General features: G+C 36.2%; 3 protein-coding genes across 8 annotated transcripts; all 3 read left to right on the top strand.

Annotated features, from left to right (window-relative positions):
* On the top strand, positions 1,292 to 14,747 carry LOC18613717 (nodal modulator 1). Of its 2 annotated transcripts, XM_018129633.1 has the most exons (27): positions 1,298 to 1,505; positions 1,814 to 1,879; positions 2,013 to 2,099; positions 2,378 to 2,434; positions 2,544 to 2,608; positions 2,740 to 2,909; positions 3,249 to 3,310; positions 3,406 to 3,489; positions 3,640 to 3,799; positions 4,419 to 4,534; positions 5,149 to 5,277; positions 5,907 to 5,978; positions 6,155 to 6,250; positions 6,337 to 6,414; positions 6,623 to 6,751; positions 8,381 to 8,557; positions 8,671 to 8,874; positions 8,990 to 9,103; positions 9,202 to 9,443; positions 10,483 to 10,528; positions 10,621 to 10,869; positions 11,883 to 12,113; positions 12,443 to 12,534; positions 13,021 to 13,249; positions 13,547 to 13,906; positions 14,120 to 14,193; positions 14,296 to 14,747. In XM_018129633.1, exons 1-27 carry the CDS (start codon positions 1,407 to 1,409, stop codon positions 14,399 to 14,401), a joined length of 3,594 nt encoding a protein of 1,197 aa, XP_017985122.1. In that variant the 5' UTR covers positions 1,298 to 1,406; the 3' UTR covers positions 14,402 to 14,747. The 2 variants fall into 2 exon arrangements, with proteins under 2 accessions (XP_017985129.1, XP_017985122.1); XM_018129640.1 differs by lacking the exons at positions 14,120 to 14,193; positions 14,296 to 14,747 and having other exon boundaries at positions 1,292 to 1,505; positions 13,405 to 13,641.
* On the top strand, positions 15,724 to 19,741 carry LOC18613718 (pentatricopeptide repeat-containing protein At2g31400, chloroplastic). Its single transcript, XM_007051079.2, has 4 exons — positions 15,724 to 17,915; positions 18,607 to 18,823; positions 18,971 to 19,155; positions 19,251 to 19,741. Exons 1-4 carry the CDS (start codon positions 15,982 to 15,984, stop codon positions 19,513 to 19,515), a joined length of 2,601 nt encoding a protein of 866 aa, XP_007051141.1. The 5' UTR covers positions 15,724 to 15,981; the 3' UTR covers positions 19,516 to 19,741.
* LOC18613719 (ATP-citrate synthase beta chain protein 2) lies at positions 20,403 to 25,383 on the top strand. Of its 5 annotated transcripts, XM_007051080.2 has the most exons (18): positions 20,417 to 20,466; positions 20,606 to 20,692; positions 20,804 to 20,920; positions 21,028 to 21,130; positions 21,243 to 21,308; positions 21,413 to 21,536; positions 21,765 to 21,899; positions 22,184 to 22,244; positions 22,316 to 22,392; positions 22,815 to 22,970; positions 23,050 to 23,178; positions 23,279 to 23,411; positions 23,502 to 23,629; positions 23,738 to 23,843; positions 23,967 to 24,043; positions 24,140 to 24,210; positions 24,492 to 24,776; positions 25,044 to 25,383. In XM_007051080.2, the coding sequence occupies exons 3-18, from the start codon at positions 20,821 to 20,823 to the stop codon at positions 25,117 to 25,119; spliced, it is 1,827 nt and encodes a 608-aa protein (XP_007051142.2). In that variant the 5' UTR covers positions 20,417 to 20,466; positions 20,606 to 20,692; positions 20,804 to 20,820; the 3' UTR covers positions 25,120 to 25,383. The 5 variants fall into 5 exon arrangements, with proteins under 5 accessions (XP_017980833.1, XP_007051142.2, XP_017980765.1 ...); XM_018125344.1 differs by lacking the exon at positions 20,606 to 20,692 and having other exon boundaries at positions 20,403 to 20,466; XM_018125276.1 differs by lacking the exon at positions 20,417 to 20,466 and having other exon boundaries at positions 20,473 to 20,718.

The following is a 25,388-nucleotide window of genomic DNA, read 5'->3' on the forward strand; positions in this document are numbered from 1 at the left end:
GCTTAGACAGGCAACCACGAAGATTTTGGACACTTTGCCTGGTAATCCGTCCAGCCTGCCGCGTGCAACCCCGCCAAACGCAGTGCTTAAATTTCCTCTCCTTATTTATCCCTTCCAGCCGTATTGCCAAAAATAAAATAAAATCAAAATAAAAAATATAAATTTTGATTGAATATAATAAAAAATAAAAAAATATTTAAAATTTTAAAAATAATGCATGAGCTTTTTAAAATATTAATTTGGATCAATGAAGGTATTACAATCAAGTAGACTTGGCTGGGTAATTAGGGGCAAGACACATGGATATGTGTTTTCATCAAATAAAATATTCAAATATTGTTTTTAAATGAAAAAATTTATATTTTATTGTGATGATTAAGATTTAACTGGGTTGTTAAACATATATTGTAGCACCTATGGACTGGCAATTTAATGGAGCACCACCTATGCAATGTTGTAGTGCAGCTGTACACCATCATCAATTATACATTAATGTTGTGGTGCAATGTTGTAATTCTAACCTCATAAAAAAATAAATTAATTTAAAGCTTTGTATCATTATTATTTTTTTTTTGAGAATAAAAGCTTCGTATCATTAATTACCAAAAACGTGTTGTTTGTCATCCTTGATCTATGGTTTAAAAGTTTAACTTTGGTTTTTGTAGAAAGTAAAAAGCAAGCTCGAACTACAATTCAACTAAATCCTATGTAGAATTCTTTATAGAAAAAATAAACATATTATTAACAATAACTATTTTATAAATTCTTAATAATTATTACTTATAGTATTTTAAAAAATTTACATGAGGTATTAAGGGTTTCAAAGTAGTTACAAAATTAATGTGAAAGTAATAAAAAATACTAATATATTAAGGTTTAATATTTCTGTTTATGATTTGTCTCACAAAAAGGATTAGATGATTGATTATTTAATTTTATTAGAGATATTAATAGGTAAGGTATTCATTATTTTTGAAAAATTTTAATCTAAATTTTAGTATTTAATAAGGTATTAAAACTCTATAAGTAATTGATTATTTTTTTTTAAATTGTTACGCTGCTTAAACATTGTGCTCACTTGCTAATAGATTTTTGACCCTTTTTCATGGTTTTTTTTTTTTTTTGGTTAAGGCCTTAAAGGGGCTTTTTGATCGGGCTTACATTTAAGATTGATCCAACAAAATGATTTGGTTTGGGTTCACACACAGAGATCTGAGGCTTGGGTTATTCTGATTCTAAATCCGTAAACCCTCCCCTCTGCCGAGGAGAGCAATCTGAAATAAAATGATTTGACGTATAAAGCCAACGTCAAGGACCAGATCCGTCCTCAGTCTTTTCTCTTCCTCAGAACACTCTCGTCGGGCTCCAAAGCCTCGACAAATCAATTAGAATCGAATCGTGGGAAGATGAAGATCAGTGACGCTTTACTTTACTTCTTGATCGTATTTTACTCAATCTCATCTGCCTCCGCCAATTCCGTCCACGGATGTGGCGGCTTCGTTGAGGTGAACATTAGCACTTCCTTTTGTTCCTTGGACTAATTTTTTGTTGATCAGGAAATGCAAGCTAAGTTTCAAGTAGACTATTTCTGAATCTTGAAGTCGGTTCTTTCTTGGACATTTAGATGGCCGTTAGTTCCAAGGCGGTGAACTCATTTGGAGCATCTCGCTTTACTCGAGCGGAGATTTTTTATTTCTGTTTTTCTCGATTCATTAAATTTATGCGATGCAACGGTCATTTTGACTTTTTTTTTTAAGAAAAAAATTGAGTTATTGCCGCCATTTAAACTGAACACGAATCGGTCATTTTGTAGGCGAGCTCATCTCTGATCAAATCGAGGAGGGCAACTGATGCGAAATTAGATTATTCTCATATCACGGTATGGATTCAGCATCGCGTATCTGTTAAGTCAATACGAAATTTGAAGCTCATTTTTTGGATTATTTTAACTGTTTTATTATCCTATTTCAGGATCACGTTAATGCATATTTTAAATTTATGCTTATTTGTAGGTTGAGCTTCGCACTGTAGATGGATTGGTAAAGGAAAGAACTCAGTGCGCTCCAAATGGATACTACTTCATTCCAGTGTATGATAAGGTCGGTTTAGGAACACTGACTCTGGCCATCGATTATTTCAATTCATAGTTGAGAATTTCGGAGACTGTATTTTAGTCTAACCTAATGTCGGTATAAGAATAGTTCTGCTCTCTAAATCTTTTAATACTGGTTGCAACCTCTTTTAATAGTTTTTTCCCGATATGAATGTTCATACTCTTGTATATTTGGTGCTGAGGTATGCTGCATGCTTACTCCACACGGCCTGTATGGGCATGAAATTCTCGGTTTGACTGATCATGGAGAGTTTCTGTTTGCAGGGTTCTTTTGTTATTAAAATCAGTGGACCAGAAGGATGGTCTTGGGACCCAGATAAGGTTTGGTTCATTTTTACTTTTACAAAGATTTTCTTACTGCCTGTGTGTCCTTTATCCTCTGGATAAATGACCTTTGATTCTGCCTTTTGACAAGAAAACTATTTTGTAGGTTCCTGTTGTTATTGATGACACTGGTTGCAACAATAATGAAGATATTAATTTTCGGTTTACAGGGTTTGTTTTATAGCTTATGTCTTCTTTTTTCATATTTTATCTTAGTCCAGATTATGTGCAATCTAAGTTTTATTCCTGCTCGTGCTCTGAATGTCAATGCCAATAATACTTTGCATATTTATATGTTGCAGATTTACCCTATCTGGTAGGGTTGCAGGAGCTGTTGGTGGACAGAGCTGCTCAGTTAAAAATGGAGGTCCTTCAAATGTGAATGTGGAGCTTTTATCTCCTGATGATGATCTCGTTTCTTCTGAATTAACATTGTCAAATGGAAGGTACTTGTTCAAAAATATCATTCCAGGTATGAATGCTTCCATGTCACTTTCTTGTTTGTAGAATTTGTATGTTTCCTGTATCGATTCATTCATATTTATGCTGTTATGGTTTGTGGTTTTTGTGGAATTTAAGCAAACAGAAGCTATCTTCTGTACAAAATTTGACTGAACGGCTAGTAACTAGATAATTTTCCTTCATCTACCAGAATAATTTGCAGAGTTAACTTGGCCATACTTACACTTCTGTCCTACTTTACATGATATCTTTGTCTACCAGAATAATTTGCATTACAGAAACCTCTCTCTCTCTCTCTCTCTCTCTTTTACTGTTTTTAACTTTTCATGTTATCCTTCTTATGGTGCAGGAAAGTACAAATTACGTGCTTCACATCCTGATTTGAAAATTGAAGTTAGAGGTTCTACAGAGGTTTTCTATATTTCCTCCATTTCTTGTGTGCTACATACTCTGAGAGAGAAGAGTATGCATTACATACCAACCATTTGGAAATGTACTTCTTGCAGGTGGACCTGGGATTTCAAAATGGTGTAGTTGAAGACATTTTCTTTGTTCCTGGGTACGACATCCAGGGTTCTGTGGTTGCCCAGGTACTAAAGGACAACTGTTGAGATTCCTATATTATTTTTATTTACACATCTGGGGATATGAAGGTCTAACTATCCTATGCGCATAATGCAGTAATGCATAGGTTTATATGTTTCTTCCACCCTTTGAAAATCATGTTATTCGTTTGGCAGGGAAATCCCATCTTGGGAGTTCATATATATTTATATTCTGATGATGTCATTGAGGTAGATTGTCCCCAAGGTGCTGGTAATGCCCCTGGACAAAGAAAAGCTCTTTGTGATGCTGTATCAGATGCTGATGGGATGTTCTCATTTAAATCAGTACCTTGTGGTAAGCCAATTTAAATGCTTGTTTGACCTAGGCACATATTCATTTTTCCATGGATGCACACCGTCCACTCATTTGACATTTATAAACCAATTTAAGACTGATTACATAATCGGCAAAGTAGGGGATAATTATTAGTAAGTACCTATGCCTATCATCCAATAAAATGCTATTATTTACCAATTCTGATATCAACTTTCGAATCCGTCTGTGTTCTAGACATGGCTGGACTTGCTCATAGAATCTGAGCTAAGGTTTGACAGAGTGGGGCTTCAGTTATATTGCCTTGGTAGTTCTTACTTCTATGGATGTGGTTATTTCCTGTTCATTGTAGCTGTTTTTAGTGTTTATTATCAAAGCTTTTGGTTATTAAGTTAAGTTATCTTTTATTCTTACCCTGGAGAGAGCTTTTCAGTCACACACCAGTTCAGATTTTCCTTATCAAGCTTTTTGTCTTCCTAATAAATTACTTCTGTATCTATTTTTCAATGAGGATATTTTAGTTGAGCTGAATAAATGCTAGGAACTTAACGGCAGAGAGAAAAATAGAACTTATGTTTCCATGCATGTGTTATAGAAGTTTAATTTATTCTGATGCTTGATTACTTTGGCTGACTTGCAGGCCTTTATAGACTCATACCATACTACAAGGGTGAAAACACAGTATTTGATGTCTCACCTTCTGTTGTGTCAGTGTTGGTTGAGCATCAACATGTAACAGTTCCCCAAAAGTTTGAGGTATGATGCTTTTTGTTGCCAACATGGTAATCACCACAAGTTTTTTCTCGTAATGTGGTTTTATGATCCAGTTCTTCAAGATTTTATTTTTACTTTTCATTTTTTGTTATAAAAATTTGAGGTAAAATATAAAACTCCATCCTCATGTCTTGTTAAGGTGTTCTTTTAGTTGTCTATGGTATCCAGCCTGGCAGCCTCTGCTTTTTCCTACATATACATATACATATCTATATATATATATGTGTGTGTGTGTGTGTGTGTGTACATTGTAGAACAACTGTTCATACTTGTCTACTACTTTGCACAATTCTTGTGATTGATGAGTGTGAATGCTTGACATAATCAACATGACTTTGGCTGCATGAGAAGTGTATCCTTCCTGTGAACCTTCTTCTTTATTCCCAGGCCTCAAAGCAATTCCGTAGGTCACAAAAAGAAGTTTGACATCTTCTCTTTCCTGTCCTTTTCATTGTGGAATATTTCTTTGAAAGCATATCAACTTTGATTTTCTTCAGTTTATGCATAGCATATTCAGCATTGCCTTGTTTTGTGTTGCCTTTTTCATGATATAAACATTTAACTGGACTATCCGCTTTCTTTCTATATACATATAGGTTACTGGTTTCTCTGTTGGGGGACGTGTTATTGATGCAAATGACATTGGGGTGGAGGGTGTTAAAATTCTAGTTGATGGTCAAGAAAGGTCTATCACCGATAAAGAAGGTTATTACAAGCTTGACCAGGTATGGTTAGACAATTGCTCTCAATTACCAAGTTTGTGGGTTATTTCTTGTTACTTCTTAGATATTGTTGCATTATCTGTCAATTGCCAAATATTGACCATCCTTTTTCTTAATATGGTTGAACACTTGGTGATTTCATTCATTAAAGTAAACTTAGGCCAGTAGTAGACCATTATCTGTCATGAGATCTGTGTCTTTTAAAATCTGTCTATTATTTAATTTGCTGAATGTTCATTTACTCAATAACATTCTGTTAAAGTTTAGATCCTAATGGCTTATAGGATCTAACCTCTTTACGAAATTTGTCAATCACAGATATCGCATTTTATTTTGGTTAATTGAGGATTTTAGCTTATCAGCTTTTTTCAATTCTGGAAAGTTGAGAATGGAAGTTGGACCAAACCATTCGTCACACTAGTGGCATAATGTTAGACATGTACCATAGTTCCCATGGGCAGCTGATTTGTTTTTACTTTGTTTCTCCAATTTCTTCTTTCCTTGTTAAAGTTTGGTGTGTTTAGGAAATTTCTTAATGTAGTTGCAGACTTAGTAAATTTAACTATTAGCATTTGACACTTTTTTTGCCTATAATATTTCCCCTGTTAAAGTTGCTATGGTGATTGCTCTAGGTTACATCAAATCACTATACAATAGAGGCCTTAAAGGAGCATTACAAGTTCAACCAGTTGAAGGATTACTTGGTAAAGTATACGATATAAAATCTTAAATTCTTTTCTTGAATTTATGATGTGGCATCCATCCTTTCTTTATGTTTCGAAGGCACAATAGTTTTTTGCATATCAGCATGGTGAACTGTTATAACTTTGTTGATTCTGCAGTGCATCATGTGACCTTTCCTCTGTTGCTCGTTGTCTAGGTTAAGCCGAATATGGCTTCAGTTGCAGACATTAAAGCAGTTTCTTACGATGTTTGTGGCATAGTCCGGACAATTAACTCAGGTTACAAGGCGAAGGTAACTTTAAGAATTGCTTTTCTTCTTTATCAGTTACTGTTTTACTGCATATCTAATTGTTACTATTATTGTGTTTTGAATCCTAGGTAGCCTTGACCCATGGACCAGAGAATGTCAAGCCACAAGTGAAACAGACAGATGAAAGTGGAAATTTCTGCTTTGAGGTATGCAACTTTAAAGAGCATTATGATGACGAGGATTGAGTTAAAGGAGGTTGTTTTCTAGGCTGTGAAATTCAGAGATTCTGAAATCTTGTTTGGCACTTTTAGTGTTGCAGGATTCTGCACAATGGTAGTTTTTTACACATATTCTTGCATTAATTCTCATTTTCTGATAAGTGCCATATTTCTTTCAATCTTCAAAAATTTTTAGGTTCCACCAGGAGAATATCGCTTATCTGCTTTGGTTGCCACACCTGAGAGTGCCCCTGAACTTCTGTTCTTGCCTCCTTATACTGATCTTGTGGTCAAGAGTCCACTATTTAATGTAGAATTTTCACAGGTAAATTTCTTATTTCAGTGGAAAAGTTAAGTTGGGATCGGTTTACCCACTAATTGAAACTTGTATCCATGTTTCAGTTGTATATGCTATATTGTATCCTGCATTCTTAAGATGTTCAGATTCCACCATGATTTCTGTTTTCGTTCACTTGGTGCATAGCCGGGCTCAAGGGCGGAGCTAGCCAACTTTTGTTGGGGGGGGCGGGGGGGCGCAGAGATAAAGGAATAAAGGTTAAAAATTTTAAAAACTAATATATTGAACTTAATCAATAATCAAAAGATTGATAAAAGAAAATAATTTTATATAACATATAAATCAAGAAAAGAAAGACTTACAATAGTCTTTTAAGAAAGTTGTGCTCGATTATATTTTCTGAATTCTAATTCATCAATTAAAGATTATGTACTGAAAAACATCTATTTCTTTCGGATTGAGTGTTAGATATTTTGATTTATATTGCTTTTGTTCATGAGTTGAAGTATTGAGGTTTGATAGCTTAACTGTGGGATAATTATTTGGATGATTTGCATCTTTTCTTTTAAAGAATTTGTCAATTGTTTTCAAACTACTCATACTTTAATCAAACTTAAAAAAAAATTAATGCATTCAACATCCAATATTCTTATTTTATTTCTATTTAAACTTATAATACTAAATATAAAACTATAATGCATAAAATATAAATAGTTAAATACCATATATAAGATTAATAATTTCCTCTTATATAATTAAGATTGTTTAAAGACTATATATTCAAGATAATTTCCTTTCAACTAAATATAAAACGTAAAATATATAAAAAAGATATATTCAAAATAATTTCTTTTTACATAATCAACATTAATTAAAAAATGATACATTGATGAAATTTTAAGGAACAGTGCAACACTACAACTTATATTTGAGAATTACATAATAATTTATTAATTTTTAAAGATTAAATCATGTAAAATAAAATCCACATAATAGAAAAAAGACGAATATGACAAGTAGAAAATGGAATCCACAGATGACATAACAAAAAAAAAAAGAATATGGTTGATGGTTCGTAAAAATTTAGAGAAGCAAATGTATAGAAACGTAAAACATATGAGCAAATAGTATAAAAAAATAAATAAAAATAATAATATAAATTGAAAGAAGAAAATAAAAAAACCTTTAAAATTGAGTGAGGCATGTGAGATATTTTTTGTTATTATTTATTTATATTAATTATTAAATAAAAAATTATTTTGAGGGGGCCATTAAGAGGATATATTAAAAATTTTATATAATATAAAAAAATTAAAAAACCCCCAAAGCTAAATGAGGCTTCGCCCCTGGCTGGGCTTGAATATTAATTTGGTTGATTAGTAATATTGTAAGAGTTTTCAAGTCACTCTATAAATGTAGATTGTATGGATTATATTGTTATTCCTTTGAGGAATTATGTTATCTTTATCTGTCGTTCTGTCAAATTTGTACAATGAAGCTGCAAACAAGGCTCTGGAGTAGGTTCTCTTACTTCTTCATTTATGGATTTGTTTGATGACAGCAATGATTGTTTAAAGGATCTTGTGTGTTTATGATGGATCAGTTTTATTTAAATAGTTTTCACTGATGTTTGTTTTTCACCTTCACATGATTAAGGCACTAGTCAATGTCCTTGGTCGAGTAGTTTGCAAGGAGAAATGTGGTGCTTCTGTTTCTGTTACCCTTGTGAGATTAGCTGGACAACGTAATGAGCAGAGAAAGACAGTGAGTTTGACTGATCAGAGCGGCCAATTTCTGTTTCCTGATGTTTTGCCAGGAAAGTACAGGCTTGAGGTATGGTGCTTTGTTCCTAGATTTGTTGTATTACTTGATATGTTTAAACATTTTTGTATGTGGTTTAAATATATGAATGCTGCTGATACTGTAATGGTTTTTCATCTTTTAAGATCAAACACTCCTCTCCAGAAGCTGTGTCCAAGGCAGATAACTGGTGCTGGGAGCAAAGCTTCATTGATGTGGTTGTTGGTGCAGAGGATGTTAAAGGAATTGAATTTGTTCAAAAGGGTTATTGGGTCAATGTTATATCTACCCATGATGTAGATGCTTTAATGACTCAGCAAGATGGTTCACCTGTTGATTTGAACATTAAGGTTGGTCTCTGTTCATTAAAATCGTCATTTTTCAGAGCAAAAACTTATATAATTATGTGCAAACACTTTTGAGTTTCTCTTTAAGGAATTAACACCCCCTCTTATGCAACTGCAGAAAAGTTCCCAATATATTTGTGTCGAATCCCCTGGAGTGCATGAACTTCACTTTGTTAACTCATGTATTTTCTTTGGGAGCTCATCAATGAAGATTGATACATCTAACCCATTGGTAAAGTATTATACTTCTTGTTTCTTTTTGACGTTGAATTTACAATTCTTTTCTTAATATATTAACTTCTTATTGGCTTCATTATTTCATTCCTGTAGCCCATCTATCTGAAAGGAGAGAAGTATCTCCTTAGAGGACAAATCAATGTCAATTCAAGTTCATCTGATGAATTGCCTGTGAGTATCGTTTTGGACATTCTGAATGGTGAAGGCATGGTTATGCATAGCACGAATGCCAACCTTGCATCCAGTGTAAATGATCAAATAAGGACTGCTGTATACGAGTATTCTGTGTGGGCTAATCTTGGAGAAAAGCTTACTTTTCTTCCTAGGGACCCTAGGTATTTCTTAATTCATTCGTGTCAATTGTACATTTACATTTTTCTATGGCTGAAAAGCACAAACATTCCACGTTACAGAAAATTTCAAAGCAATCATGATCATCTCCTCTCTTTAAAAAAAACTGATTGGAATGTCTTTTTGCTTGTGAATGCATGTGTTTCCTGTAAAGTTCAGTCTACTCTGTTATGTCCTTTTTGCTTGTTCACATGGCTTGACCTTGCTAAACTATATTATCTCCTAAAGTAATTTAATCACTGTGACATGAAATTTTACATCTTTTTTCTCCTTTTTGCAATTTGATATTTTTCTGTAAATATTGATAATTATGTGTAACATCTCCAGAACTATGAGAGTTTATTTCCAATTGAGATTTAGTTTAATTACTTGAGTAATTATTTTAATTTTTCATTTTCTCATTAGTTCCTTGAAGAAAGGACATGGTTAACCTTTCTTGTGGGTGGATACATGCCTGAATTAGTACTTTTATGATGATCTGTAGGAAGGCAGCAATGCTTTGAGTTTATTACTTGCTTCAGCCTTATTCATGCTTTTTATATGTGTCCATGAGCACTATGGATTTATTGTTGCCAACAATTCTAATCTAAAATTTTGATTGATGATCTTACACGAATGTTCACTATTGTGACAGTGTCTTAATGGTGTTGAAAATCAGAATTTTCTAAAGATGTAATAGAGTTATTGGTAAATGCATTTGATAGGTGATATAACGTTGTATTCCATGCAATCAGAATTTTATAAAGATGCAATACAGTCATTCGTAAATGCATTTGATAGATGATATGATTTTTGTAGATATACTGTTATACTCCATGTAATGCGATTGAAATGAAGTAGCTCTTAAAATTGACTATCATCCATAAATCTCATTGTCATTTGAAATAAGAAAAGGGTGATTAATCATGAAGTGTCTTCCATTAGAAGCATTGTAACTTACAATGAGACCTCTGTTCAATCTCTTTCTATGCGACTACTGGTGCACCATTCATACTCTTTACTAAAAATTGTGATTTATTGCAGGAATAATGGTGAAAAAAAGATTTTGTTTTATCCTAGACTACACCATGTAAGCATCCAATGAAGAAACTTACATAAGAAAGTTCTCTGCAATGTTTAAACTATCTTCATATTGATGAATTCTTTACTCTGTTTTCTTAGGTTTTGGTGACAAATGATGGTTGCCAAGCTTCAGTGCCTCCCTTCTCTGGTCGACCAGGGTTATACTTGGAGGGATCAGTTTCTCCCCCTATTTCCGGTGTTCATGTAAGGGTTAATGCTGGTGAGGATGGTAGCATTTCTCCGGTCAAGAAAGGAGAACTTGTGCTTGAAACGGCCACAGAGGAAGATGGTTCTTTTTTTGCAGGACCTCTATATGATGATATAACTTATGATATCAAGGCTTCAAAGGTATGGAATTTTAACATCAACTTAAAGCAATGTGTTTGCATCCCCTCTTCAAATTTGACGTCTAACATGCTCTTGGTGCCTTTTGTATACGTTAGCTTCTCTTATAAATATCAAGTTCACATTCTTTTACCAATTTTTATTTAGCTTTATCATTGTTAATCATTTTATTGATATTCGAAGCATTAATTTTTTTTTTGGATTAGTAAACAGGATAATTTTCTTAATTTCTTTCTTTTTTTTTGGGATAAGTGAACATGATGATTTTCTTGTTATTGATTGCTATTTGAACAGCTTTTGTCTTCAAAACCGTGGGGATACATGGGCTGTGTTGGTAGTCTTCTGGCCTAATATGAATATGTAATGCATATGCAATCATATGATATACGGTTTCCTATAGTTTCCTGTTTATTCTCACTAAATTAACTTTTTTACTCTTGGAAACAATTGATTATTTGAGTAGGGGAGTTCTTTTATTGAAGGAAGAGCTAAAACCATTGCTGGCAATGCAATTTTAATTAGCAAAATGTTAAGTAGAGATCATGAAATGTACTTTGAATGTCTAAACGATTTTAATGGTAGAGGAGAGAAGCATGCTTTATGGAGGTAGTAAATCCAGTAGTTGTGAACTGCTACTAGCCTGCACTCTTGTGATTACTAACAATAAATAGAAAAGGCATGTGATACATAGAAGTTGGAACCTGGTGATGTGAATTTCTAGCATTTAAGTCCATGGGTGCCTTTAGTTGAATTTCTGTGATTAGATAGAAAATAAGCTCAAAGCTAAGCTGTTGTTTTTCACCCTTCTCATGTGACAAATGCTCCTAGATCTGAAGAGTCATGGAACCATAGTTAATATACAGTTTCCAGTTACAGTTTCAGCGTGATATAAATACTAAAGATAGGGATCTATTTAGCTGAGCTGTTGATCTTCTTCAATGTGTAACTCCTGTTCTTTGTTTCCTTTGTGTGCAACTGATTGTGGTATTCCCTGATGTCTTTCTTATTTGGTACAGCCTGGCTTTCATCTTAAACAAGTAGGCCCGTATGCTTTTTCTTGTCAGAAGCTTAGTCAAATATCTGTGAAAATATATTCCAAGGATGATGCCAATGAACCTATCCCTCCTCTTCTGTTGTCATTGAGTGGGGATGATGGGTATAGGAACAACTCAATATCAGGGACTGGTGGAATCTTCGTCTTTGAGAATTTATTTCCTGGAAGCTTCTATCTGCGGCCTCTGCTAAAGGTAATTTTTCCTCTTTCTTCAGATTTGAATGTACAATTGCTAATGTTAGATGAAGCTGTAATAGGAAACCAGGCATTTGGTTAATTGGAGTTGATGGTGAGTCAGGCTTAATAATCAAGACCATATTGACATGTATAAAAACAGAAACACAGCAAAAGGAGTTTTAAAACTAGTCTGGTTTGAATTAATTACTCCACTAAATATTAAATAAAACTAATGGTGCAACATAATTAAACCTGCTTTCTTGAAGAAGACCCGCATAAAGTTTTTGTTTATGTGCTGAAGCTAGGTTAATGATTAATTACTTCAACCAATGACTTCTCTTGTAGGAGTATGCCTTCTCACCTTCAGCGCAGGCAATAGAACTCGGTTCTGGAGAATCTAGAGAAGTTGTTTTCCATGCCACACGTGTTGCCTACAGGTTTTCTTTCTGTTTTCACTCTCCCTTGGTTGTCTATTTGTTACTGTAAACAGTTAAGAGCATACTTCCATGATACTATCGATGATAAGTTTATTTCCAGGCCTGGTTTACATTAAAATACCTTAAATTTTTAGTTCTAGAATTTTAAGGTAACTTAATTCAAATATGTGTTATTCATTTTTTTTCTAACACTGTTTTTCAGTTAAGTTACAATTTGAACTTCTGATCTTGCATCATATCTCACTAAGTATTAGCAGCCTGGGTTGTGTGTCAAACTTTATATTGAAAGTTTAATGATGTTGCCATCATGAGTTCTTTAAGATTCCCTTGTATGAAACTTACTTTCTATGAAAATTCTTATGATGTTGCAAACATTCCCTGCTACTCAACTGCTAAACTTAGTATGTATGACTTCCTGCAAATGTCTAGCTTAGGTCAGAATCAAAGTACTTTGTGTGGTTTTAAGGTTGTTTAATTTCTCCACAGTGCAATGGGTTCAGTGACTCTGCTGTCTGGCCAACCAAAAGAAGGGGTTTCAATTGAGGCCCGTTCAGAGTCAAAAGGCTACTATGAGGAGACGGTGACTGATTCATCTGGGAGGTATCGTCTGCGAGGACTTGTTCCTGACACAACATATTCAATCAAAGTTGTGCAGAAGGATGGCTTCGGTAGTGCTAAAATTGAGCGTGCATCTCCTGAATCGGTATCTGTAAAGGTCGGTTCTGTTTGCTAGAATTTTTTTCCCCTTTTTTGGTTTCTGCTGTGCTTTAGCTGTTTTAAGACCTTACTGCCATTATTTGTGTGAAGCTTTGTATCTATCTATGACTGACATTGATGCAATTTTCTTTTGTGGGTTCTATGGATAGTAAGGTTGTATGATTCCTGATCAACTAGGTGAAGCTTCTTCAAATTCAAAACACCCCGAGTCTTTGAGAGAGAATTATCTCCATATAGCCATAGACCTACTAAGATTGAAGTCTGATTAGTATGTGGTTGATTTGTCACTTGTCAGGTTGGAAACAAGGATATCAAGGGATTGGACTTTTTGGTCTTTGAACAGCCAGAAATGACCATCTTAAGTGGCCATGTTGAAGTGAATAGGATTGGGGAACTACATACTTCTCATTTATTGGTAGAAATTAAGTCAGCTGGTGACACGTCTAAAATTGAGTCTGTCTTCCAACTGCCATTATCCAACTTCTTCCAGGTCAAGGACTTGCCTAGAGGCAAGCATATCTTGCAGCTCAAATCCAATCTCCCTTCAACCACTCATAAATTTGAGTCTGAGATTATTGAGGTTGACCTAGAGAAGAATGCCCAAATTCATGTGGGTCCCCTCAGATACAGGGTGGAGGAGGATCATCGCAAACAGGTTTGTTTGATTTCAATGCATAATTTTCATTTTTCCAAACAATTATTCATCTATGTAGAACAGAAGTGACCTTAGGTTTATGGAGTCCACCTTTCTTTTGTTGAAGTATTATCATGATGGTCAATCCGTGGCATATTATGTATTCTTGCTGTCCAAAATTTTTGTTGCGCATTTACTCCTTGTTAATTTCTTACTTCTCTGGCATACCTACAGGAATTAACTCCTGCACCAGTATTCCCCCTAATTGTCGGAGTTTCAGTGATTACTCTCTTTCTCAGCATTCCAAGGTAACTCGAATATGCTTCTCTATCATATGCTTCAAGATCTCATATTCGTATGGATAAACTCTGATTATAATGTTCTCCTTTGCTGTATACCTATTCATAAAGACTAAAGGACATTTACCAAGCCGCTACGGGAATACCGACACCAGGTTTTATGACAACTGCGAAAAAAGAAGTGCGGAAACCGGTTGTGAGAAAAAAGACTTACTGAAGTCCCCTTTTCCGCCAATGGGAGGCCAGAAGAGTATGTTTTGACTGTCAAAAAGTTTATTTTTGATTCATTGTTCCCAGGTTTTGGCAGATGACAACCTAATTTTGGATGATAGCATTAGCGCCTTCTCTCAATACGTCATTCTGATGGAGAGCATTAGCACCTTCTCATACAAATTGTACCTTTGTAGCTTGTAGAATTGAATCCGAATGTATCTTTCTAGAGGCAAATGCAGCTAGTAGAATACTTTATGCACTCCCCTGCCCTTGCCCTCATTTCATACTGTCTTCCCCCATAAATGATAAAACTGCCCTTAGGGTAATATTTCATTCTTCCCCTTCATCAATTCTCTCCCTCAACAGTTATATGCAACTGGGTAGAAGTTAGTGACAAATTTAAGATATTACATAAAAAAAATTAAAAGATAATTATAAGAATAATTATATTATATATCAAAATTTATAATTCTAGCAATAAAAAATTAAAAATAAAGGAGTGAGGGTCGACGCTACCTGTCACCTTCTGGCTCCACCCCTGCTAGAAGCTGTTTGTGATCAAACCTAATATGATTGCAATCAAATGTAAAATCAAATGAAGCTTTAAGCGAAGTGTTTAAACTTAACGACGTGACAAAATAAAGAACGTTTATGAGGCTCATGTAAAGTCAACTGTTTTAAACAGTATGAGCTTAAAATACGAATGATGTGGATTTGCTTTCAATTTTCTTCTACCGCCATGTAAAAACCTGATATTCGACCTGACTAATTTCGTGCGTGCTCCCCACTCCAGCAAGTTGAACTCTAGAAACTTCGCAGGAATCATAAGGGATGGTATGGTAAATTTAATCAGTCATCTTCATTTGTGATGTACAGGCTATGCCATTAAATCCTCGTTAGCTGGATTCGATACAGAGTTTCCCCTCCTAACCCACCCAATCCGTGACTATTTTAATTCGCTAAAAATCAATTTGGTGCGACGCCGCTTTACGTGCTCTCATGCACATCACCTTACTCTTCTTCATCAAGCGTCACTAACGAACCGACAAATCACCACCCACGTCCATTTTTACACATACCATGTCAGGATTTTGACACGTTTGAGATTCAGATATTGTAGTCCACATCAGCAAGTGGACCCACTAAATCCAGGGTATGTTGGAATAGAGATTCAGAAAACGTATTGTGATTGGACCAAATTCTCGGGTAATTTTAGCCAAAAGCAAGATTCATCTAATGTTGCCGAATAATTAAATAAAAAATTAAAAATATCCTTACAAAGCCTCAAAAGAAAACAAAAAAATTGGAGTGAAATAGTACTGACACGAGTGGGCGTAGATATCAATGTCTGAACTAAAAGGGCCAACTCAGCTGAGCGTCTCTCTCTCTTCTCTCTTATCTCTTCAAAGAAAAACCCAGACTTTCTCCTTCACTGTCCTCCATTTCCCAATGGCCTCTCGCTCTCCTCCGCCCCTTCTCCCCAGACCCTGTCAAAACCCTCTTCGGCTTTAGTTAATCTCTCTCTTCCTTCTCCCCGTATAGAATACGACGCCGTCTTTGGAAAAAGCAATCGAGAATTACTGAATGGCTTCAACTCCGCCGCACTGTTCAATCACAGCAACAACAAAGCCCTACCAGAACCATCAATACCCACAAAACCACCTCAAAAACCACCGCAACCACCAGAACAACCACCGCAACCAAACTCGCCCCCAAAAGTTTTCCCTTTCGAAGCCCCCTCCTTCACCTTGCAATGCGGCGAAACCCGCCACCACAGCCGCTGCAGCCGCTGCCAGCACCCGTTCTCCCCTCTCTCAGAGCCCCGTTCCTTTCCCTTCCCTCGCCCCCGATTTCTCTGGTCGACGGTCGACCCGGTTCGTCTCAAAAATGCACTTGGGCCGGCCCAAAACTAGCACCAACACCCGCCACACCTCCATAGCTGAAGAAGTCCTTCAACTCGCCTTACATAACGGCCATTCGGGCCTCGAAAGGGTTCTCGTCTCGTTCGAGTCGAAGCTTTGCGGCTCCGATGACTATACTTTCTTGCTTCGAGAGCTTGGAAACAGAGGTGAGTATGAAAAGGCCATCAAATGTTTTCAATTCGCGGTTAGAAGAGAAAGAAGAAAAACTGAACAAGGAAAATTGGCTAGTGCCATGATTAGTATTCTCGGTAGATTGGGAAAAGTTGAGCTTGCCAAGGGCATTTTCGAGACTGCATTGACTGAGGGTTATGGAAATACTGTTTATGCCTTTTCTGCTTTGATTAGTGCCTTTGGGAGAAGTGGGTATAGTGATGAGGCAATAAAGGTTTTCGATTCCATGAAAAACAATGGGTTGAAGCCAAATTTAGTTACATATAATGCTGTGATTGATGCTTGTGGGAAAGGAGGTGTGGAGTTTAAAAGGGTTGTGGAGATTTTCGATGAGATGTTAAGGAGTGGAGTGCAGCCAGATCGAATTACTTTTAATTCTTTGCTTGCGGTTTGTAGTAGAGGGGGTTTATGGGAGGCCGCAAGGAATTTGTTTAGTGAGATGGTTCATAGAGGGATTGATCAAGATATTTTCACTTATAATACACTTTTGGATGCGGTTTGTAAAGGTGGACAAATGGATTTGGCTTTCGAGATTATGGCTGAAATGCCTACAAAAAATATTTTGCCTAATGTTGTTACTTATAGTACTATGATTGATGGATATGCAAAGGCTGGTAGATTTGATGATGCGCTTAATTTGTTTAATGAAATGAAATTTTTGGGTATTGGTTTGGATAGAGTTTCATATAATACTGTGCTTTCTATTTATGCAAAGCTTGGTAGGTTTGAGGAGGCTTTAGATATTTGTAGGGAGATGGAGGGTTCTGGGATCAGGAAGGATGTTGTTACTTACAATGCGCTCTTGGGTGGATATGGGAAACAAGGGAAGTATGATGAAGTTAGAAGATTGTTTGAGGAGATGAAAACACAAAAGGTGTCACCTAATTTATTGACTTACTCAACAGTAATCGATGTGTATTCAAAGGGTGGTTTATATGAGGAGGCAATGGATGTTTTTAGAGAGTTTAAGCGGGTAGGATTAAAGGCTGATGTTGTACTGTATAGTGCATTAATTGATGCCTTGTGCAAGAATGGGTTGGTGGAATCTGCTGTATCCTTGCTTGATGAGATGACAAAGGAAGGGATCAGGCCTAATGTTGTTACATACAATTCTATCATTGATGCTTTTGGTCGGTCTGCAACTTCTGAATGTGCGTTTGATGCTGGTGGTGAGATCAGTGCGTTGCAAACTGAATCTTCTTCATTGGTCATTGGGCATAGTATTGAAGGCAAAGCAAGAGATGGGGAGGATAACCAGGTCATAAAATTTTTTGGGCAGCTAGCTGCTGAGAAAGGAGGTCAAGCAAAGAAAGATTGCAGAGGCAAGCAGGAAATCTTATGCATCTTGGGAGTTTTCCAAAAGATGCATGAGTTAGAGATTAAACCAAATGTTGTCACATTTTCAGCCATCTTAAATGCTTGCAGGTATAATTTTTTACCATTTTCTATGCCTATCAATAGATCGGTTGCTTTTCATTTCTTTTTTATTGAAAAACATGAACTTGGTAAAAGAGTCCTAGAGTCCCGTTTGTTTTGAGGTCCACTGAGTAGTGTTTATTGAAAATTTTGAAGTTGGCATTGTAAATTAGTTTCCTGCCTGTGCACAATTTATGGGCACTCTATATGTATCTCATGGGTCATATGCCTTAGTTTCTGCCTAAAAAACAAAGGTGACAGTAACTGTTTAAGAATTTTATGTATATGTTCAATTGTATTTGATCAAATGACTTAAAACTGGATGGTAAAGGTTCCATTTCTTTTGGTCATACATGTGCCTTAAAATTTCTCATTTATGTGTGAACAAGGTTTAATTGATCATTGTTGAAGTCTAGAGCTAGAAATGTCATTGCCTGTAATAATGCAGGACTGATATATGTGCATTTTTCTGCAACTTTTGATTTTTGCTTCATTAGCTTACTCATTATCCACTTGCTGTTGAACAAATCAAGCACACAGTATGTCAGGCCCTGAAATTGACTTGATGCGGCTAGGTTTATGTGATTTGTAAATAGTGGGACTTCATCTGTCAATCCTCCTCTTTTGTTGTTGCACATGTTAAAACAACCTTTATCTGAAAAACATGGATGATCAGTTGTGTGTATTGCTTTGGATGCAGCCGCTGTGATTCCTTTGAGGATGCTTCAATGTTGTTGGAAGAGCTCCGGTTGTTTGATAATCAGGTCTATGGCGTGGCCCATGGGCTTCTTATGGGCTATAGGGAGAATGTTTGGATCCAAGCTCAATCCCTATTTGATGAAGTGAAGTTGATGGACTCTTCGACTGCATCTGCCTTTTATAATGCTCTGACTGACATGCTTTGGCACTTTGGTCAGGTTAGCTATTGTAATGTAGTTGCACCACTAGTTTGATATCCTTCTTACTTAGTTGTGTTTCACTATGATGTTTATTGCTTCTTATCTTCATGATTTTAGGAACTTCTTTATTCTAAAAGCTTGACCCTGTTAGAATGTTCCTTGTAGAAACGGGGAGCCCAACTAGTTGTGCTTGAAGGGAAACGTCGGCAAGTGTGGGAGAATGTATGGTCAAATTCTTGCTTAGATTTGCATCTTATGTCCTCTGGTGCTGCTCGAGCAATGGTGCATGCATGGTTGCTAAACATACGTTCTATCATTTTTGAAGGTCATGAATTGCCAAAACTGTTAAGGTAACCAAATTGGTTTTGCATTTATATGGGCTGGTTAAAATGTTCCTTTTGCTATCTTGTTTCAAAAGTAAATATATGTTTCCTTCTTTGTCCAGCATTTTGACCGGATGGGGCAAACATAGCAAAGTAGTTGGTGATGGTGCATTAAGACGAACCGTTGAGTCACTCTTTACTGGCATGGGTGCACCCTTTCGGCTTGCTAAGTGTAACTTAGGTAGATTTGTATCAACAGGTCCCGTAGTTACTGCCTGGTTAAGAGAATCAGGCACCCTAAAGTTGCTTGTTCTTCATGATGATAGAACTCAACCTGAAAACACAGGGTTTGGACAAATCTCAAATTTACAGACCCTTACTTTGTAGGATCGTGAATAATATGACAATTCCTTTCGCTTTTTCTTTTTGTTTCTTTTTTGGCTTTTCCTCATGTTTACCCCTGTAAGTTGTACAAATTATCAAAGAATTGTACATATCTCGGTCTCCCTTGCTCTCACCCGTCACCATGTAGCGTATACCTCCGGTTATTGCATCAATCAGCTAGAAGCTATTTTGTGGCAGTAAATAAAGCTCACTTTCCATCTTTTTCTCATGATTTGAACTGGTTATTTGAAATTTGTTATACAGTTTCGAGATAGTGAAATGGAAAGAAAATGGGCAAAGCATGGCTAAAGAAGATTTAGTCCAATTCTATTGGATGAGTAGTACGTAGGAAAATTGTGTATTATAAAACAACCAACCTCCCAACTTGGATATTTTATCATGTCCTACAGCACTTCATAGTCACTGAAGAAGTAAAAACAGGGTCAAAGTTTTCATGCATGTGGGCTCCAACCATTAAGCACCTACAAATTAACATTTTTCTTTTCAGGCTAGTTTGCTAAGAAAAGATCTACCTTATACCCAAAAAACAAAAAATATTACTACGGAGATATTTGATACATATTTAATGAACTTTAAATGTAGCTTTCGAGAGATAAATTTTATGTAAATTAGAAAATTTTCTTTCACATATCCAAATTTTAAAGTTCAGAGAATGAAGTCATTGCGGATTAAACAAGTTTAAATACTGGACTCCGACTCGTAAGTTTAATGTATGCTAGTCTGTGGGCTTTGCCTAAATAGGGATGGCCGCAGGTTGGGTTTTGGGTCCTTCCCCTGGGCCCGTTCTGCTCTCTTGGTTCCAGTTATGGCCCATAGAAATACGAAGATCGTCCAACGTTCAAAGTCGAAACTGAAACGAAAGGAGGGCGTGCCTAACTACCGCGGGAGAAGAGATCTACCAAAGATGAACCAAACCAACCGCCCCTACCCCCCGTAACGGCCATCTTTCCTTTTGTTCTTGTTTTGGTGCTTCAATATTTCTTCACCTTCCCTTCCCTTCAAAATCAATCAACTAACTACTCATAAACAACCTCTACATTGTTATTTGCTTATATCTCTTTCTGTATTCCAGATTTCCAGTCCACTCTGTTTCGTCTCAGGGTCGATGCTCTTTATTTAATTCTCCTTCCTTCATTTGATTACTCTAAATTTCTCGCTGGTTGTTCCTTTTACCTTCATTCTTAGGTTGTTGCAAAATGATTTAACCTGAGAGGGGTTTCTATGATTTCTTATAGTCCTGAACATTCCTAGAACATTGTATGATTTGCAGGGATCTGGTTTTAGAATATGGCGACAGGGCAACTGTTCTCCCGGACTACACAGGCATTGTTCTACAACTACAAGCAGCTTCCTATTCAGCGAATGCTTGATTTTGACTTTCTTTGTGGTGTGTTCATTTAATCCTTAATCATTGTGGGGTGGTTTGAGTTTTAATATTTGATACTAATGTGCCCAGGGAATTAAGTCGTAACTTTCCATTTTTGAATTTTCTAGGTAGGGAAACACCTTCTGTTGCTGGAATTATCAACCCAGGTTCTGAGGGATTCCAAAAGCTCTTTTTTGGTCAGCAAGAAATTGCAATCCCAGTTAATTCAACGTATGTTCCCCTGCTTTCTCTTTCAACCTGTAGTATTTTCTTCGGTTACTCACTTTTTGCATTTTCCCCCTTTGGGTTCTATAAATTTCTCAAATTTGACTATTACTTGCAGCATTGAAGCAGCTTGTGCTGCCCACCCTACTGCTGATGTTTTTATCAACTTTGCATCATTCAGAAGGTTGGCCTTCAAACTTGAAATCTTGAATCAGATTGTTCTTTTTTTTTTGGGACACCCAAATAAAAAAAATATGAGTGTATTTCATATTTTCAATACATATGCAGTGCTGCAGCTTCATCATTGGCTGCTTTGAAACAGCCGACCATCAGAGTGGTGGCTATAATTGCTGAAGGTGTTCCGGAATCAGATACTAAGCAGTTGGTTGCATATGCTCAAGCAAATAATAAGGTTTTGTCTGAACTGATGTGGATGGACACGTTAATCATTAAATTTTGTAGAAGCAATCTCTAGTCCCTTGATTTTTTAGAAACAACAGTGACTCGAAATTATATGAAGGAATTTAATGAATGGTCCTTATTTGTACACTTTGTACCTTCCCTTCATTCTTCATTAAACAATGTGAAACTAGACTAAGTAGTTGGTACCTGACCTCGGCAATGGCATCTATGGTTTCAGGTTGTTATTGGCCCTGCCACTGTTGGAGGTATCCAAGCAGGAGCTTTTAAGATTGGTGATACGGCTGGAACAATTGACAACATCATCCACTGCAAACTTTACAGACCTGGATCTGTTGGATTTGTCTCTAAATCAGTATGTTCACTTTTCTTCTCAAACTTGTGCCAATACTATTTTTTTTTGAAAGGCATGCAAATACTATTTTGCATTTGTCATTTTTGAATCTTACCAAATTAAATATTAGTGTTGCACTTGAACTTTGGCTGCAATGGCAAAATTATAGAGCTCTTTTATTGATTTGTGACTTTATGCTTAGTTTTTGTGCAAGGGCTAAGCATTTAATTCAATTTTAAGGCCTTTTCCACTTGACTGTAGGTAATTTTTCTCCTTGTTCTGAGAATCGTCTTTTCCATGCACAGGGTGGCATGTCTAATGAACTTTACAACACAATTGCTCGTGTTACAGATGGCATCTATGAAGGTAAGTGTTCCTTATCGATCATGTTTTGTTCTGTTTTAATCAGGACTCACAAAAGCTCTGAATTTCTGAAGGGATTGCAATTGGAGGAGATGTCTTTCCTGGCTCAACTCTTTCTGACCACATATTGCGATTCAATAACATCCCACAGGTGTTGTAATCTTCGCAATGCACATGTCATTTTGGCATATAATTGGAAGAGTTCTACTGACAACAAGATTTTCTGATATTTAACATTGATTTCTTACAGCATCCATACCTGGGATCACAAAATTCATCATCTGAATGTATTCAAAGATAGGTCATTAATGGTTCATGACTTACGCTTTCTTTCCAAAAAATCTTTCAGTAATAATGCGTACTCCAGCAGGGACATTTGCTAATAAGTACTTAAAGTACCAAATGACGTCTAATTGTCTAGTTGATATTTACGGTCCAATGCTGTATAGATGTGTTCTTTAAACAACAGTTATGATCATTAACTTAAACCCAAAAAGATCTTATCTCTACTTTTGTTTCTGTATTTTATATTACAAGTCTAGTAATGCAAAATTATGACGTGTTTTCTTGCAGGTCAAGATGATGGTGGTGCTTGGGGAACTTGGGGGTCGAGATGAATATTCACTAGTTGAAGCTCTAAAACAGGGGAAAGTAAACAAACCTGTAGTTGCTTGGGTTAGTGGAACGTGCGCAAGGCTATTCAAATCAGAAGTGCAGTTTGGTCACGCTGTGAGTTACTATCTCAAAGCTTTGATTTAGTGTTTAGCCAGAACAGGTTCGATTTACCTCTAAAACTATCTTTTTAAAGGGTGCTAAAAGTGGTGGGGAAATGGAATCAGCACAAGCAAAAAATCACGCATTGAAAGAGGCTGGTGCTGTTGTTCCCACTTCATATGAAGCATTTGAGACTGCAATTAAGGAGACATTTGAGAAACTTGTACGGGTTGATCACTTGTATTTGTATTCTTTTCTCTATTGTTTCTTCTCGTTATGCTTTTAAACATCCCAAGGGACTTATATCTGACTCCTCCTTCTAGGTTGAAGAGGGGAAAATTACTGCAGCAAAAGAATTCAACCCTCCCCAGATTCCTGAGGATCTTAATAGTGCAATTAAAAGTGGGAAAGTTCGAGCTCCAACTCATATTATATCTACCATCTCTGATGACAGAGGTTTGAATCTATATTTCTCTTTTAATACTTTAGTAGCATTCATCTATGAGCAAGAATACTGGCTGCCTCATTTTGTTCCTGGCCGTGCAGGTGAAGAGCCACGTTATGCTGGCGTTCCAATGTCCTCCATTATAGAACAAGGTTTAGGAGTAGGTGACGTCATCTCTCTTTTGTGGTTCAAGCGTAGCCTTCCTCATTACTGTACTCGTTTTATTGAGGTAGGAGTTTCAAATTGTTATTTTTCAAGGAACCCTTTTCCTTGAATTTCTATTTTTGGATTCTTACCATCTTTGGAATTTTAGCTCATTAATGGTTTCTATGATCAGATCTGCATCATGTTATGTGCTGATCATGGTCCCTGTGTCTCTGGTGCTCACAATGCTATAGTCACTGCAAGGGCTGGAAAGGATCTTGTTTCTAGCCTTGTCTCCGGTATATATCTTGAACATAACTGGCTTCCATCCTTGCCTAATTGTCTTTTTTATTTATGCTTGATGTAGTGTTGGCATATTGGTTGCATCTCATGACTAATATGATTGATTTTTCTGGTAACAGGTTTGCTTACAATTGGTCCCAGATTTGGTGGGGCCATTGATGATGCTGCTCGGTATTTCAAGGATGCTTGTGATAGAGTGAGCTATCAATCAAATAATAAACAGTTCATACTTGACAAGTGAGAAAAAATATGACAATCTTAAGATGCTATCCTTTCTGTTTCTTGCCCACAGGGACTTTCGCCATATGAGTTTGTTGAAGGCATGAAAAAGAAGGGTATTCGTGTTCCTGGTATTGGACACAGGTGCAGTATTAATCCATTTTTTTCACAGTCTACTATTTGCTCATAAGGAATTGTTTTTACCCCTTTTGTTCAGTCATTTTTCACTTCCTGTGAGCTGAAGATAAAGAATTCATATCTCTTCTCTTAGATACGTGTTCATTGATCAGTGATAATGAAATGATAAGTGGCTGACAATGGATTATTCTACAATTTTGTGTGCGTGTTTAACATCTCCTGACTCTTTAACATTTTGTCTAAATTTACATTTTTGATGGTTTATTCTGTTTGTTGAAAATATGAAGGATCAAGAGAGGAGACAACAGAGATAAGAGAGTGGAGCTACTACAACTGTTTGCACGCACCCATTTCCCTTCAGTGAAGTACATGGAGTATGCAGTTCAAGTTGAGTCATATACCTTGTCAAAGGCCAACAACCTTGTTCTCAATGTAGATGGTGCTATAGGCTCTCTTTTCTTGGATCTTCTTGTTAGCAGCGGAATGTTCAGTAAACCAGAGATTGATGAGATTGTTGAAATTGGTTATCTGAATGGACTATTTGTGCTAGCGCGCTCCATTGGTTTGATCGGGTGAGTCGGAATACATTATATTCTTTGAGTAGCTATATATGTGCCAATATAGTGGTGCTAGAATTAGACTGTCTATCAGTAATGGTCTAAGTACTTTTTGGCTTAAATCTGACAAGGGTTTTAGGTGTAGTTTCCAAGGGACATAATTAGAACTCCACCAGTGTTTTCTAATGTTTTTTCTTCACATTAAATACACACATACAAAGTATTCCAAAGACCTTTTATGCAGTGATCTGGTTCTTGCCTTGATTTTTCTTTTGAACCCAGGCACACCTTTGACCAGAAGAGACTGAAGCAGCCGCTGTACCGCCATCCATGGGAGGATGTTCTCTACACAAAGTGATGCATAGCAAGCGCGCATGGTGCTACTTATTCACAGTTAATCTACTCATCACCCGAAGAGAGAAGTTTTGATTTATGATTTATTTGGTTGTGAGAAGAACACATTATTTCCTGTACTCTCTAAACGCAATTCCTATAATTCTGTTTGTTGTTTCACTTTCTTTTTCAAAGTTCTTCTGACAATATTTAAATCCAAAATTAATGGTGCTACAGTTAATTCTGTTGTGTACTACAGTTTAAATTCTGTTTCCTTGTTCTTGGCCAATATTG

Source organism: Theobroma cacao, chromosome 1 (genome assembly GCF_000208745.1).
Source record: "Theobroma cacao cultivar B97-61/B2 chromosome 1, Criollo_cocoa_genome_V2, whole genome shotgun sequence".
Classification (NCBI taxonomy): domain Eukaryota; kingdom Viridiplantae; phylum Streptophyta; class Magnoliopsida; order Malvales; family Malvaceae; genus Theobroma; species Theobroma cacao.

Bases quoted from the DNA above. Each gene is read 5' to 3' on its own strand.
- LOC18613717 (XM_018129633.1), top strand. From the start codon at position 1,407: ATGAAGATCAGTGACGCTTTACTTTACTTCTTGATCGTATTTTACTCA. The intron at 1,880-2,012 runs GTATGGATTCAG...GCTTATTTGTAG, and splicing joins TAGATTATTCTCATATCACG to GTTGAGCTTCGCACTGTAGA. The intron at 4,535-5,148 runs GTATGATGCTTT...ATATACATATAG, and splicing joins CAGTTCCCCAAAAGTTTGAG to GTTACTGGTTTCTCTGTTGG.
- LOC18613718 (XM_007051079.2), top strand. From the start codon at position 15,982: ATGGCTTCAACTCCGCCGCACTGTTCAATCACAGCAACAACAAAGCCC. The intron at 17,916-18,606 runs GTATAATTTTTT...CTTTGGATGCAG, and splicing joins GCCATCTTAAATGCTTGCAG to CCGCTGTGATTCCTTTGAGG. The intron at 18,824-18,970 runs GTTAGCTATTGT...TGTTCCTTGTAG, and splicing joins TGCTTTGGCACTTTGGTCAG to AAACGGGGAGCCCAACTAGT.
- LOC18613719 (XM_018125344.1), top strand. From the start codon at position 20,821: ATGGCGACAGGGCAACTGTTCTCCCGGACTACACAGGCATTGTTCTAC. The intron at 20,921-21,027 runs GTGTGTTCATTT...TGAATTTTCTAG, and splicing joins TGATTTTGACTTTCTTTGTG to GTAGGGAAACACCTTCTGTT. The intron at 21,537-21,764 runs GTTTTGTCTGAA...CTATGGTTTCAG, and splicing joins ATGCTCAAGCAAATAATAAG to GTTGTTATTGGCCCTGCCAC.